Source organism: Bidens hawaiensis, unplaced genomic scaffold (assembly GCF_021521415.1).
Source record: "Bidens hawaiensis isolate Kalapana, Puna unplaced genomic scaffold, B.hawaiensis_p1.1 tig00039930_1, whole genome shotgun sequence".
Taxonomy (NCBI): domain Eukaryota; kingdom Viridiplantae; phylum Streptophyta; class Magnoliopsida; order Asterales; family Asteraceae; genus Bidens; species Bidens hawaiensis.
In genome coordinates, this window is record NW_027497018.1 from 81930 (window position 1) to 95867 (window position 13938).

The following is a 13938-nucleotide window of genomic DNA, read 5'->3' on the forward strand; positions in this document are numbered from 1 at the left end:
CAGATTCATAGCGGGGGCAACCGTCAGCAACTGGACGGAACCCACGTGGTGTTATATGTTCCAGATGACGCTGGTTGGAGCAGCCAGAGCGTGGTTTGACCTTCTACCGGTCCACCATATCTACGATTGGGCGGACTTCCAGCAGAAGTTCAGCCAACACTTCAGTCAACAAAGAAAGTATACCGAAGAGCAATGGACGATCCTCAACTGCATCCGAGAGGAAGATGAGTCTTTACTAGACTTCATCACGCGCTTCAATTCAAAGAAGCTAAGTCTGGGCACTATTAGCGAAGATCTTGTTCGCGCTGCTTTTATCCAGGGCGCGAAGGACCCAGAGCTCATCCGCACCTTAACTGGTAAAGACGGCATGCCATCCACGTGGGATGCCATCATGACAGCAGCTAAACGCTTCGCGGAAACGGAAAAGCAACTGGGTAGAGATCTTCCCCAGAGCACAAACCTCTACACCCAGAAAACAAGAGAAAACAACGTCATCACCGCCCGACTGAACAAAAAGAGGAAGCTAGGCATTTGGCAGTCAAGGGTAAACTTTGACACCTCATCCAGCTCTCGCCCTCGGTTGGGCGGAAAGGATAACATGCAGTCGTCGAACCGGAACTCCAGATGGACGCCACTCACCAAAAGCGTCACCGAGATATTCGCCACCGAGAGGCTCCCATGGCCAGAGGCTCCAATTATCCGACAGCGTCCAAACGCTGATCAAAGCAAATTCTGTGACTTCCACTATACAAGAGGCCACACCACCGAGGAATGCTTAGACTTGAAGGACATCGTCGAAGCATTTGTCAGAGATGGGAAACTCACGCACCTCGTGGCGTAATGAACGCTGAGCAGGCTAATGCGTGTAGAACCTCAGTTGGGGAAAACACGAATGAAACTGCAGCTTCAATATTGGAGACTACATACTGCGTAAACAACGAGATTCCGAACCAGGTGAATATCGGTTCGAAAGGCTCGATGACACCCCCATCCCAAGAACATGGAAGGGAGTTCAATTACACAGGTTGCATGCAGATCAATTCCAAACTTGTAAAGAAAAGGCCCAGAGCCACTTCTAATGGAAACGATTCTCCTATCACATTGACGCTGATGGTCGTACATTTATACTTGTGAACTTTCCACACTGATATGACGGTATTCACCGCATAAATAAGTGGGGAAGTCGTTGCGTGTGGACGGCGGCAAACCCGCATAAACACAAAAAACGGCAAACCTTCACGCAGGTCAGTTATAGGTGAAGATTGGTCATCCCACTAAATGAAAGTGACGGTCCTACCAGCACAATCATGATAGAGGAAACTGAACACTAACCTATTGACAACCGCGCGTCGAACGGTTAACTTATTCAAAACACTTGGAAAATTGCTAAGTTAAACTAAAGTATGCACGAGCGAATCACATATTGTTTATGCGGCAAAACAAGTGCCAAATTAAGCTATAATATGCATGAGCAAGTCATATAACGTTTATAAAGCAAGTCATCCAGTGAAATTGGCGGTTCTACCCGCACAAACATTTATATTTCATAAAAAATTCAAACATTACAAGAATGGCCGGGTATCTACCCGCCTACAGAAATATAAATTTATCCTAACGGTGGGAAGAGATCTCAAGGTTCAAACTTCAGGACCACTCCCTCCAAACCCACTTATACCCGCACCATCAGTTGGCTGTGGCGGTTCAAGGAAAGTCTTGAGAATGGTTAGCCCATCATCAGCAGCAGCAATTTCGTTCACCTTCTCCACCACCGGATGCGGGAAGACAGCATACTGGTTCACTGCTTGGTCATAGGCAGCTTCAGTGTCCACGTCATAAAGAGGGAAGTTGGAAGGCGGGATGCCCTTCTCAACAAACCCTAGACCAAGCAAGAACAACCATCTTACCGGACCTAACCCTCGTGAGAAACATCTACTTAACCCCCAGATTATCCGTAATCTGCCCGAGGTCAATTAGTGTTTCTTCAGGTTACCTTAGCTTGAAGCTACATTGTTTTGAAAAAGAAAACGACACGTTTACTATAATATCCCAAACATTTATGTATGCTTTACTTATCATTCTTTCACATATGCTAACACATGACATACAAATTTTTAATAACTAGTATGTAGTGCCCGAGCATTGCGCAGCTACGTGAAAATGAAAAAAAAACGTAAACGAAAAAATATGTAAAGTTTTCGGTGAATATTCGGCAATCACATAAGAAAAGCTAACCAAGCACCCCAAAGGATAGTACACATGAGCTTCAGCTTTATTAAATAAAATGAATCTAGAAGATCCAAACAAATTCTAAACGCAAACTTTTACAATATAAGTTCACTCACAAAATCAGAAAGTTAATCATGGGAAAGCCTTGCATATAAGCATACAAAGATGACATTAACCAACAGCAAACCCCAAAGAAGTGATCTACATCTCCATATCCAACTATCTCAAAATAACTAAAATAACCCATGACACGACTCATGACTACAGCAGTGCTTAAATCTTCAAGAATACTTTTTGTAGTTCCATTTTTGCGCAGAAAGTTGAAATGCAAAAAACCAAGTAAAAAGATTTAGGTAAGGACTGGTGGCCAACAGCCCCGATCTCCGCCGTCGCCTAGGGTTCCAAAATGGAGCCCGACAACAGCATCCTCGTCGCCTAGGGTTTCCAAAGTGGAACCCGGCAACAGACGAATCGGAGTTGCAACCGTTGTAATCGGTCACCGTCTTACTTCCGCCACCATCCCACCAATATACGTCGCCGTTGTAAAAAACCGGTGATCTCTCAAACAATCAAGAAAGAAACCCGGCGATGAGATAGAGAAAGCAAGCTATAAGTAGCAGTGGTATAAGAGATTTAACTATTTAATTGAATTAACAAATAAGAAAGCTTGTGAGGAAGACAGATGCAGAACACGTGGAGTGCAATAAAAAAAATTGAGGACATGTGTAAAGATGGAGAACACGTGGAGAGGGAATACCAATTGTACACAACACACTGCCAAATATACACTTTTTAAAGCAAAATATACAATCTTTAAAGCAGCGTGTAATGTTGTTGAGAAAGTTCAAAATTAGATAGATAGATATATAATATAATATGTAGAATTGCATCCTTATAAAGCATGCATGCCTATTATTTTTCTTTCTTTTGAAAGTGTCTTTCTCACCTTTTGCCTCGTATTGGTAATTTAAATGTGTATAAATGGGCGCATGATATAAAATATTTTTTAAAAGGACAACCTTTGATTAAAACCGAAACTAGCAAGGAGCTAGGCCCAAACAAAACAAAAAACACACCACAATCCATCAAATAACAAAACAATATAAAAGAATCTAGACTATTACCAAAAACCGACTAAACCTAATCCACCCATCCTTGCCTAAGTAATCCAAATTGGCCCACCTCTTTTTATCCAAAAGAAGCTAAATATTTTTATCTCGTCGAAAAGATGCGGTCATGCGGGTAATTGAAGGCCTTTTATGGTATAACATATTATTCGGATTGTTTGTGACCATTTTCTTTTGTAGGAATTAAAATGGTAGAGATGATCGAATATGCTTTATAAAAGGCGGTATATATATAGTTAGGTTAACATAATAAAATTAATAAAATGTACACGAATTACGCTAAAATAAAAAACAAAACGCTTAAGGAAAAAACAAAAGCTCAAAGCCAAAAATACAAAAACGCTCAAAGCCAAAATACAAAAACACTCAAGAAAATCATAATACGCTCAAAACAAGTTTCGTGAAGAAAAGTAAAAAAAGTTGATCGATTAACGATCAAAATCTGTTTTTCGGTGAATCAATGATTAATTTGGTATGTATTGATGATTCCGTGATCTTTTGATGTGATTTCAATGATCAATTTTGTGAATATAAGTATTTTTGTACTTTAAGATACGTTAAGGATTATTATATTATATCTTTTATCTATATCAAATTATTTTACAAATGAGAAAAAAATGAGACGGATGAGAAAGATTTAAGTCGCAAAAAAAATTCCTAAAAAAAAATAATGAAAAATTAATAAAAAAAAATCATAACTCAAATTTTAATAAATACGAAAAATGTAAAAACACAAAAATGTTTCCACCGTTTACTTTTTTCTTAAAAAAACAAAAAAAATATCTCATAAAAGACACAATGTTGAGTGAAAAAGATCATTGTGTCTTTTTGTTTATCATTGTGTGTTTTTGTGTTTATTTTCGTCATTGATTGTGTCTTTTTTTATTGATATTGTGTTATACTACTCAACATTGTTTTATGTTTTGTTCGTCATTGATTGTGTTATATTTTGCAATATATTGTGTCTTTTATGTTTGTCATTGTTGTTTTTATTTATGTATTCAGTTATGATTTTTTTTTAGGTTTTTTAGGTGTTTTTTATGTGACCATAGCCATCTTAATTTTTAATTTTCCAAAACTGTACCTAACGGTTGAGCCCATAACTTTGGCTAAAATCGATCAAAGATAAGTTTCTTTTATATTATTTAAAACTCTTCATCAACTAAAGAAAACACATAAATTCTGGTATATACATAGTTAACTCTGTGGTCAAGGGAAGTCACCGGTGGAGAAAGTGAAACTGCAGTTTGAGAGGATGAAGAGTTATTGGGAAGATGTTGGCGTACAGATTGATCGAGGGGGAAGAAGGACTTGTGACATTATCTCTCGGTTGCATGACATTGAAGTGCTACTACTGAAAGACCTGCCTACTTCAAAGAGAGATGAGTTGCAGGCATGTTTTTCCAGTCTTTGTGCTGAGGTTGACTCTGTGGTGAAGAAAATAATATTACATCGTATGAAAATCCCGCAAATATATTTAAGTGACTGCTTTAATGGGCTCGCTACAACATCTATTTCGCATTCTTAGCAAGGTGTAAGAATTTAATTTTTCAAAAGTACTGTTTGTTTTCTGGTTTCCTTATTTCAGCCAATTTGATGATGTTTTTGTACTGTTTATTAGTGTCATGTAATTTTTATAGACTTGAGTTAACTCGGGGTACTGTTTTTGGTTGAGAATTGTATGGATTTACAGCGGGCGGGTTCATAACTTCATATACAGGTGATGGCAGAAATGAGTAATGGCTTCTATGAAGTTACCACACAAAATCAGATTTGTTCCACAAACAAGGTCAAGGTTTGCATGTTCTTTATTCTCTGCAAATTATGTCAATTTTTAGTCATGATAGTCTTGATGCTTTGATATTTGAGGTCATGATATAAAATTCAAGACTGCAGTTCGCCTGCCGACTGAACAGTATGGGTAGACTTGACACTGAATTTGTTATATTGATTGGAACAAAATTTGGTTTAATTTAGCCCTTGGGTTGTTCATGTGAAACAAATAATAGTCTTTCATATTACACCCATTACATTTGCAGCCATTTACCTTTCTTTGTTCACTTTATCACAAATCCGAGCCTCATTAATCGGTTGTTGGCTGGAGTGAATTATGTGTACAAGGCCGTGATGATCTACTAGAATCTCTAAAGACCTTGGCCTCATATGGCGCCCTTATCATAAGCTTCGGTCTCCATCATCTGTGCCACTGAGCATTAAAATTATTCTAATGTATTATACAAATATACTTAAAGATGTCAAACCTAGCAGTCTTGGTGTCTTTTGTTATTGTCCACATTTGATGGTTTTAAAGGCATTTCCAGTTACTTTTCATTATGTTTTTCCATACCACACCATGGAATGCCAATATGACAGTCAAAGAGCTTCATGCTAACGAAAGGCGTGCCTTTATAGTTTGGCGTCGTATTAAACTACAAAGTTGTTGGTGGACAACCGGTCAAAACGGGTCGGGCCACACTAGGTAACATGTCAAAACAGATTAGGGTAGGGAACGGTTTCAACAGGTGGGGTTAGTTTGGGTAACAGGTTGGGTTAGGTCGAGTTGAGTAATATGTTGAAATGGGTTGGTCTGGGTTGAGCTTATATATGTGCCTATGTGTTTATAAGGCGAAGATACATGATGCTTTTATTGATGATTGACTTTGGACTAGAGGTGGCAGATGGGTTGGGTTGGGTTGGGTCGAAACGGGTTAGGGTTGAAACGGTTTAGGGTCGAAACGGGTCACTTATAAAAAGAGTTGTTTTGGTTCGGGTCGAAACGGGTTAGGGTCAACAGGTTCGGGTTAAAACGGGTCAAGGTTGGAACGTGTCAAAACGGGTTTGGTCAAAACTCATTTAAGTGATTTTTCATTTCGTTTCAGCACGTAACAGCTCGTTTAAGCGATTTTTCAGTTCGTTTCAGCGCGTAACAGCTCGTTTAAGCGATTTTTCAGTTCGTTTCAGCGCGTAACAGCTCGTTTAAATGATTTTTCAGTTCGTTTCAGCGCGTAACAGCTCGTTTAAGCGTTTTTTCAGCTCGTTTCAGCACGTAACAGCTTGTTTAAGCGATTTTTTCAGCTCGTTTCAGCGCGTAACAGCTTGTTCAAGCGATTTTTCAGCTCGTTTCAGCGCGTAACAGCTTGTTTCAACATGTTTTTGTTTCGTTTTTGTCGACTTTTCAGTTTCGGTTAATTTGTCGATTTTTTTTAACGAGGACAATAGACGAAACATTTTAGTTTTTTTACATTTTTTGTTTTTGTTTTATTTTTTGAGTTATGATTTTTTTATTAATTTTTTTGAATTTTTTTTGATGGTTTCTATTAGGATCAAAGTTCCTAAAAAAAACAATAAAAAAATCATAACTCAAAATATAAACGAATAACGAAAAAAGTAAAAAAACTAAAATAATTTCGCCGTTATCCTCGTTCATCAAAAAAAAAACCGACAAATTAACCGAAACCGAAATGTCGACGAAAACGAATCAAAAACCAAAATCGACCCGTCTAGTGTGAAAACTCTAAAGAAACCGAAACCCAACCCGTCCAGTGCTAAAACTCGTGTCGGCACGAAAGCTGATCCGAGCCAAAACCTAAACCGAAATCGTTCCAATCTAAAATCCGTTTCAACCCGAACATGTCACTTTTCCTTAAGACACTAACCCACATCGACCCATGTAGTTAAATTTGTCAACCCATTTTGACCCAAAAATAAGAATGTGAAATTTCAAGTGACCCATTTTGACCCATTTAATTAAAACCTATGACCCAAATCAACTCATTTGAATTTTAAAACAACCTAAATTAACCCATTTGGAATGGTTTGGGTCAATGTTGCCACCCATACTTTGGACCCAATTCCCCCATTGAGTCTTCCACTAGCTAACTATAATATCCGAAAACATTAATTTCTTCTTCTTCTTTCATATATGTTAATGAATGACATACAAGTTTTTAACAAAGCGTTTTGTAAATTGCATCCTTGAATAATATGCACTTTATCTTTCTCTTTTGTTGTAAAATAAGTATCTTTCTCACACCTTCACTCGCCTATTGTCTCATATTGGCAATTTGGTTGTGTTAAAATGGGCGTGTGGTACAAAATATCTTCTTTTTTTTTTATTAAAGGTAAACTTCGATTAAAACCGAGCATAGTAAGGAGCTAAGCTTCTAACACAAAAAACACACAACAATTCACCAAAGAACAAAAGGTTAAAAAGAAATAAGACCATTACAAACTAAATCTCATCCACCTCTCCTTGTCTAAATAATCCAAATTGACCAGCTAAAAGAATTTTTATCTCCTCAACAATGCGAGTAGTCAAAGGTTTTTTATGGTCAAAAATAAAATTGGCCGTTCAAACAAAAAAGTTATGATCACGATTTAATTTTTTTTTTAAATTATAGCTTATTATAAATTATTTTAAATGATTTAATGCTTGATTAACATAATTTATACTGTATTTTATGTTGGTGCTAAATTAATTTCTTAAAATTCAAAGTGAAATAATTATATTCCCCCTTTTAAAATTTGACTACTTTCAAAATGTTGTATTTAAATAGAGACGTAGTAATTTCAAACTACACAAATATCACTTAATACATTAATCAAATAATCTTTAAACTATGAGAGCATTTATCACAGTTCTAAGTTTGTGGATTTTGAGGTGACATGTATGATGTGGAGAAAAGAACGTTGATGTACATTTTTGTGTTAGAACACGAAAGCACGTTATGTGTGAGGGAGGAGAGATATGGCACGTTTAAAAGTTAGTTTTGGACTTTTGGATAAATGAGAGGCGATGTACATTTTTGTATTAGAACACCATAAGCACGTTATGTGTGAGAGAAGGAGAGATATGACACGTTTTAAAGTTAGTTTTGGACTTTTGGATAAATGAGAGGCGAGGTGCAGACAAAATGGCCATTTAGACCATTGTTGGTGCTCGCAAGTTGATAATATTATTTGTTACAATGCATCCAAGATTTCACCAAACACCATAAAAATATTCTCTTCATTGATTGGAAAACTGACAATATTCCAAGTGTCCTTTCAAGTCAAATTCATAGATTGTTCACCAAATGTGTCGGTACAATCACATATTGTTCTTTATTGGAGCATCTTTGGAGGGTGTACGTTTCTTTTGAGTAATGTTTGGGCAATCATTTGATATTTGACTAATATCTTGGTCCAATGTAGTTATTGTTTTAGGGTTTCAATTAATATTATTCTAAAAAACAAGCTCAAATCATCTCAGATCAAAGGGACCATTAAGAATGACATTGATCACCCAAATAATCAGCTTTTATCATCGATCACGAAATTCTAGATAAAGTTTTACTAGCCAGTGAAACTATTAGTCACACTTCCATCCATGGATTGAAGGGTCCTTTTAGATATCATGTGTCAATTGGATTCAGGGCTACATGAATGTTTTCTCTCTTTTTATACTCTCAGATTTGCGAGTTTTATACATTTCTTTTATTCAAGACCATGACCAACATCTAATATTCTATAAATCTTACACAAATATCACTGGTGTGCTTTAAGCTCACTAGTAGATTTGTGAATGAGGGGAGAATTCTTTAGTTAAGTGTTATTGACCATTTGAGTGGAAGCAGTCCACGATAAGTGGCATGCTGGGAAGTTTTCATTCAGACAACTCTAAACAAGTATGTGACCTATTTAAGGGCAAAGTGAATGATATATGGTTAATAATAGCCAAAAGTAACTACTGGTACGAGAGCTAATCCTATATTTCGTGATGATGTTACGAATGTTATTAAGGGCTATGTGTCCCCGATGGTGTTTGGGACCCCTTGAGGCGAATCCAGCATATCTGTTTGAGATAGCGTGAGAAACCTAATGAGAACGGTGAATAAAAAAGGGTATGTGTAACACCATAGACAAATTCCACATCAATTATAGGCTGCAGAAACACGGGTTCATAAGAAATATCTAGTCTGAAGATTAGTGACGTGTTTTGTATGCATTAACTATGAAAGAGACGAGAACTCAACATTTAAATGTAGATGAGTAAGAACAACTAAAGGAATTTGGATGTACACAACTTGAATTGCATAAAAGATGAGGCATCTATACCTTAAAAGAATGAATGGTCACCTTAGCTTTGAAGTGATAGACAATTGTTTTGAAGAAGAAAACGACACGTGTCTATAATATAATATCCCAAATATTTGTTTATGCTTTTCTTTTTTCTTCTTTCATATATGCTAATACATGAAATACAATTTTTTTATAAAGCATCTTATAGAATTGCATCCTTAAAAAGTATGCCTATTATCTTTTCCTTTCTTTTAAAAGTATCTTTCTCACCCGCTACTTGCCTATTGCCTCAAATTCGCAATTTGGATGTGCACAAAAGAAAAAAAAATATATCCACCAAAGAACAAAACAATAGGAAGAAACTTTAAGTAATTCATATTGGTCTTTTTTTTTTAATTCTTAAGAAGCTACTTTTTTTTATCTCCCTTAAAGATGAGGGTAATCAAAGACTTTTTATGGTCTAATACTATTATTAGATATTATTCGGATTGTTTGTGGCTATTTTTTCATAGGAATTCTAGAAATGGTAGAAAAGATTGAGAATGTGTGTTTATAATAAGGTGTTTATAAAAAGAAGATTGAGTAATTAACAGAGTATATATATATATAAGTTTATAACGGGGATTAAATAAAAGATAAATAAGAAACTGTCAGTCTAAACCATCAAAATCGAACAGCTAAATAATAAAAACCCACCCAACCCAACCCAACCCAACCCAACCAACCAACCAACCTAGTTTGTAATTTTCCCTAAAATCGTTTCTTTTATTATTTAAAAAAATTTCATCAAATAGTGGTAGGATGATTTGGGTTCTCCGGTGGATACCCAAGTTCGATCCCAACCTGTATTATTTTGGGTGGATATTGACAATGACATATTTGAGCTAGGCCTTGTACAAGGTTGTTAGTCCCATCGTTTGTTATGCCAAATAGTTATGTCCTTGTGATGACACAACGACTGTTAAGTGACAGCCAACAGTATGGTTTTTCAGGGGAACGCCCAAGCCAAACTCTGAAACCAACGTGAACCGGGTTAAGACAACAAAGCCTGACCAGAGTAGGGCATCGGGACTCTTCAAATTTTGAGAGTGCGATAACCAAAATACAAGAAACTCGGTTTGTTTTAAATAAAAATAAATAAATAAAAAAGGATATATAAATACCGTTAAAAGTTAGAATATCAAATATGCATCCAAGAGTCCAAGTTGTATCAATCTATTCTATTCTATTCTATTGTATAGAAATAGAACGTAGGGTCACAGTCACACCATAGTTCAAATTCACAAATTCACACATTCAACACCGTTTTTGTTGGTGGGTGACCGTGATTTCCTCTTCTTTTCAACTTTTTATTATTAATAAAAATCCACACATGATTCGTACTTGAAATAAAATCAGCAAATGCAGCAAGCAACACTTTATTCATGAAACTGGCACTTGCTTTCAATCACCCAATTCTCATTCCCATTCTAATTCTAATTCCAATTAGGTTTATTATACTCCAATTCAATTCAGGGTCTGGGCCGTAAATAAACAAACAATGCTGGGTACCAAAGCTTTGTTCAGTTTTTTAACTAGAAAAGACGTCAGACGAATCCTCAAGCGTAAAGACAGTGATGCTGGTGAAAGAGGTAACTATTATTAACATTTTTATCCATTTCTTTGTAATGCTGTACTTGATACGAGAATCGGGATTAGGGTTTTTCATTTTTGATTGATTGGTTGCTTAAATTTGGGATTTTGGCTTTCTTAAGTGGGTTTGATGAATAATAATTAAGTAATGCAATGTTTTAGGGCAAATTGGGGATTAATTAATTGGGTTTTGGGTTAAATTGTTGATTAATTAATGGTGGTATGTAGTGTTTTAGGTTTAATTGTTGATGTGTTTCGGTTATATGATATTGATTAATTAATTGATTAGGTCAGAGTGATTTTGATTATCTGTTGACAAAGTGTTTTGTGGGGAATTTTTGAAATCTTATTGTTCGGGCTTGTTCTTGAGCTTGTGGTCGGTGGTGATACGTTTTACTTGGTTAATGTTACTGTTTTATCGTTGATGATGTTTTGTTGTTAGTTTTAAGGGTTGTGCATAATTTAACCATTTATGTTTACTTAGTAATAAATTTCAAAGTTATATTGCATACGGTCTTTAATGAGTTTTAATGTTCAGGAAGAGCAATGGATGAACTTCGCGCTTCTTTATTTAGCAAGTTTCGCCGTCAGCATCAATCCCTGTTAGGGCCCACTTTCGCTCTAACTTTCAACTTTATTGTGTCTGTTAGTATCATTTTAATGAACAAATTGGTAAGTTTACATATCAGTTTCCTCTTTTTCATACACGATATTGGTGCCATTTATTAGAGGATAACGTTTTAGTTTGTTTCAGGTGCTTGTTAAAGTCGGGTTCAATTATCCGATCTTTCTCACTTTCATCCACTACATTATTAGCTGGTTCATAATGGGTCTGTTGAAAGCTTGCTCTCTCCTTCCCGCACCCCCGTCTTCAAAGTCTACGCGGTTTTCTTCGTTGCTCGGTTTGGGCATTGTCATGTCACTCTCGACCGGTCTGGCTAATGTTAGTTTAAAGTTTAATAGGCAAGTCAAACTAAGTGAATGTTGATTCTGTAGTTTATACATGTGTATTTTTCTAACTAAAAGTGCATTCCTTTAGTGTCGGATTTTATCAGATGGCTAAGATCGCGGTAACCCCGGCTATTGTTTTAGCAGAGTTCATGCTCTACCGCAAAAGAATCTCTTTTCGGAAGGTAAAGTCAAAAGAAATAAATGTTTGTTTGGATATGGTAAAACTATAAATGTTAGAATATTTTGTTAACACTTGAATGTTTCAGGTGCTTGCACTTACGGTAGTGTCATTTGGTGTTGCGGTAGCTACGGTGACCGATTTGCAGTTTCACTTTTTTGGTGCATGTGTAGCAGTCGCGTGGATTATACCGAGTGCAACCAATAAGATATTGTGGTCAAACCTTCAACAACAGGAGAGCTGGAATGCATTGGCGTATGTTGCTTGATTTAATTATTCGCACTTGACTTTTAATTAGGGGTGTCATATGTCAGCTGTGTCAAATTGCGGGTTGGCGGGTTGAAAGTTTAATTGTTCAACCCAAACACGGCCCGCGTTTTTATTTGTATAAAAAACATCAACGACCCGTTTAACCCATTTATCTAAACGTGTTAAATGGGTTGGCAGGTGTAATTGTTCAACCCAAACACGACTCATATTTTTATTCGTATGAGAAGCATTAACTGTAAACCGCACACACTCAAAATCATTTAACCTGAACATGACCTATTTAAACCATTTATCTAAACGGGCTAGCGGGTGATAACCAAGCAGTAAACGTGTTAATCGAGCTAGTGGGCTGTAAAAATGTTGGTTAAATGGGGTCGACTTGTTTAACTAAATGTGTTAAATAGGTCAACCTGAACACGGCCCATTTGACTAAACAGGTTAGCCCGAACCCGACCTGTTTAACTCATTTATCCAAACGGGTTGGTGGGTGATAACCAAGTTGTAAATGTGTTAATTAAGTTGGTGGGTTGTACTAATATTGGTCAAATGAGCCATAAGCAGGTTAGTGTGTCGACCTATTTTACTAAACGTTTTTTTCAGGTCAACCCGAACACAGCCCATTTTGGTAAACAAGTCAACCCGAGCCCGACCCGTCTTTTAAACAGGTTATTATTTTGTTTGTGTGCAGGCTAATGTGGAAGACTACACCAATCACTGTGTTTTTTCTAGTGGCAATGATGCCATCACTGGACCCGCCCGGTGTACTTTCCTTTGACTGGAGCTTCTACAATACTTCCATGATTGGGGCTTCCGCGGTCCTCGGTTTCTTACTTCAGTGGTCGGGGGCTCTAGCACTAGGGTAAGTCATATGCGTTATTTTACACTTGGTATAATAATGTAATAAACTAAATAACTTTTTAATGTTTACAGGGAAACATCGGCAACAACGCATGTTGTTCTCGGACAGTTCAAAACATGTGTGATTCTTCTGGGAGGTTTTTTTATGTTTGGTTCTAACCCAGGGTCAACAAGCATATGTGGTGCGGTCACGGCTCTCGTTGGGATGTCGTTCTACACGCACCTGAACTTGAGGCCACAGCCGCAGTCGTTAAAGGCGTCAATTAGACAATCATCTTTACCGAAGTCTAAGCTTGGAAAAGAAAATGGGGATATGCATGATCATGCCGGCCGTGGAGATGAAAAGGTTTAATGAGTGCAGATACTAGGAAAGGAGTTGATGACCTTGATTGTTTGGATTCATTTGTTTACAACTGCTTTTTTATGTTTTAGATAGTTGTAGGATGTTGGTAAGATGAACCATGTAAATTGATTTGCTTAGCTAGTTGGCTGGTGTTCATGGTTGGTTGGTTTTAGTTCGACTTGAACCGGGTCGTAGAAAACTTTGGGTGTTAATATATTTCATGTGGTCTTCTTCTCTTTATTGTTTAGTTTTCAAAATCTTTGATGTCTTACTAATTGATGTGTTAATTCAAC

At 36.7% G+C, this 13938-nt stretch overlaps 1 protein-coding gene across 1 annotated transcript; it reads left to right on the forward strand.

Annotated features, from left to right (window-relative positions):
- Positions 1-10915: 10915 nt before the first annotated feature.
- Positions 10916-13307, forward strand: LOC143591574 (nucleotide-sugar uncharacterized transporter 1-like). Its single transcript, XM_077071749.1, has 6 exons — positions 10916-11044; positions 11584-11717; positions 11800-12008; positions 12085-12178; positions 12263-12429; positions 13133-13307. Exons 1-6 carry the CDS (start codon positions 10954-10956, stop codon positions 13305-13307), a joined length of 870 nt encoding a protein of 289 aa, XP_076927864.1. The 5' UTR covers positions 10916-10953.
- The last annotated feature ends 631 nt before the right edge of the window (positions 13308-13938 follow it).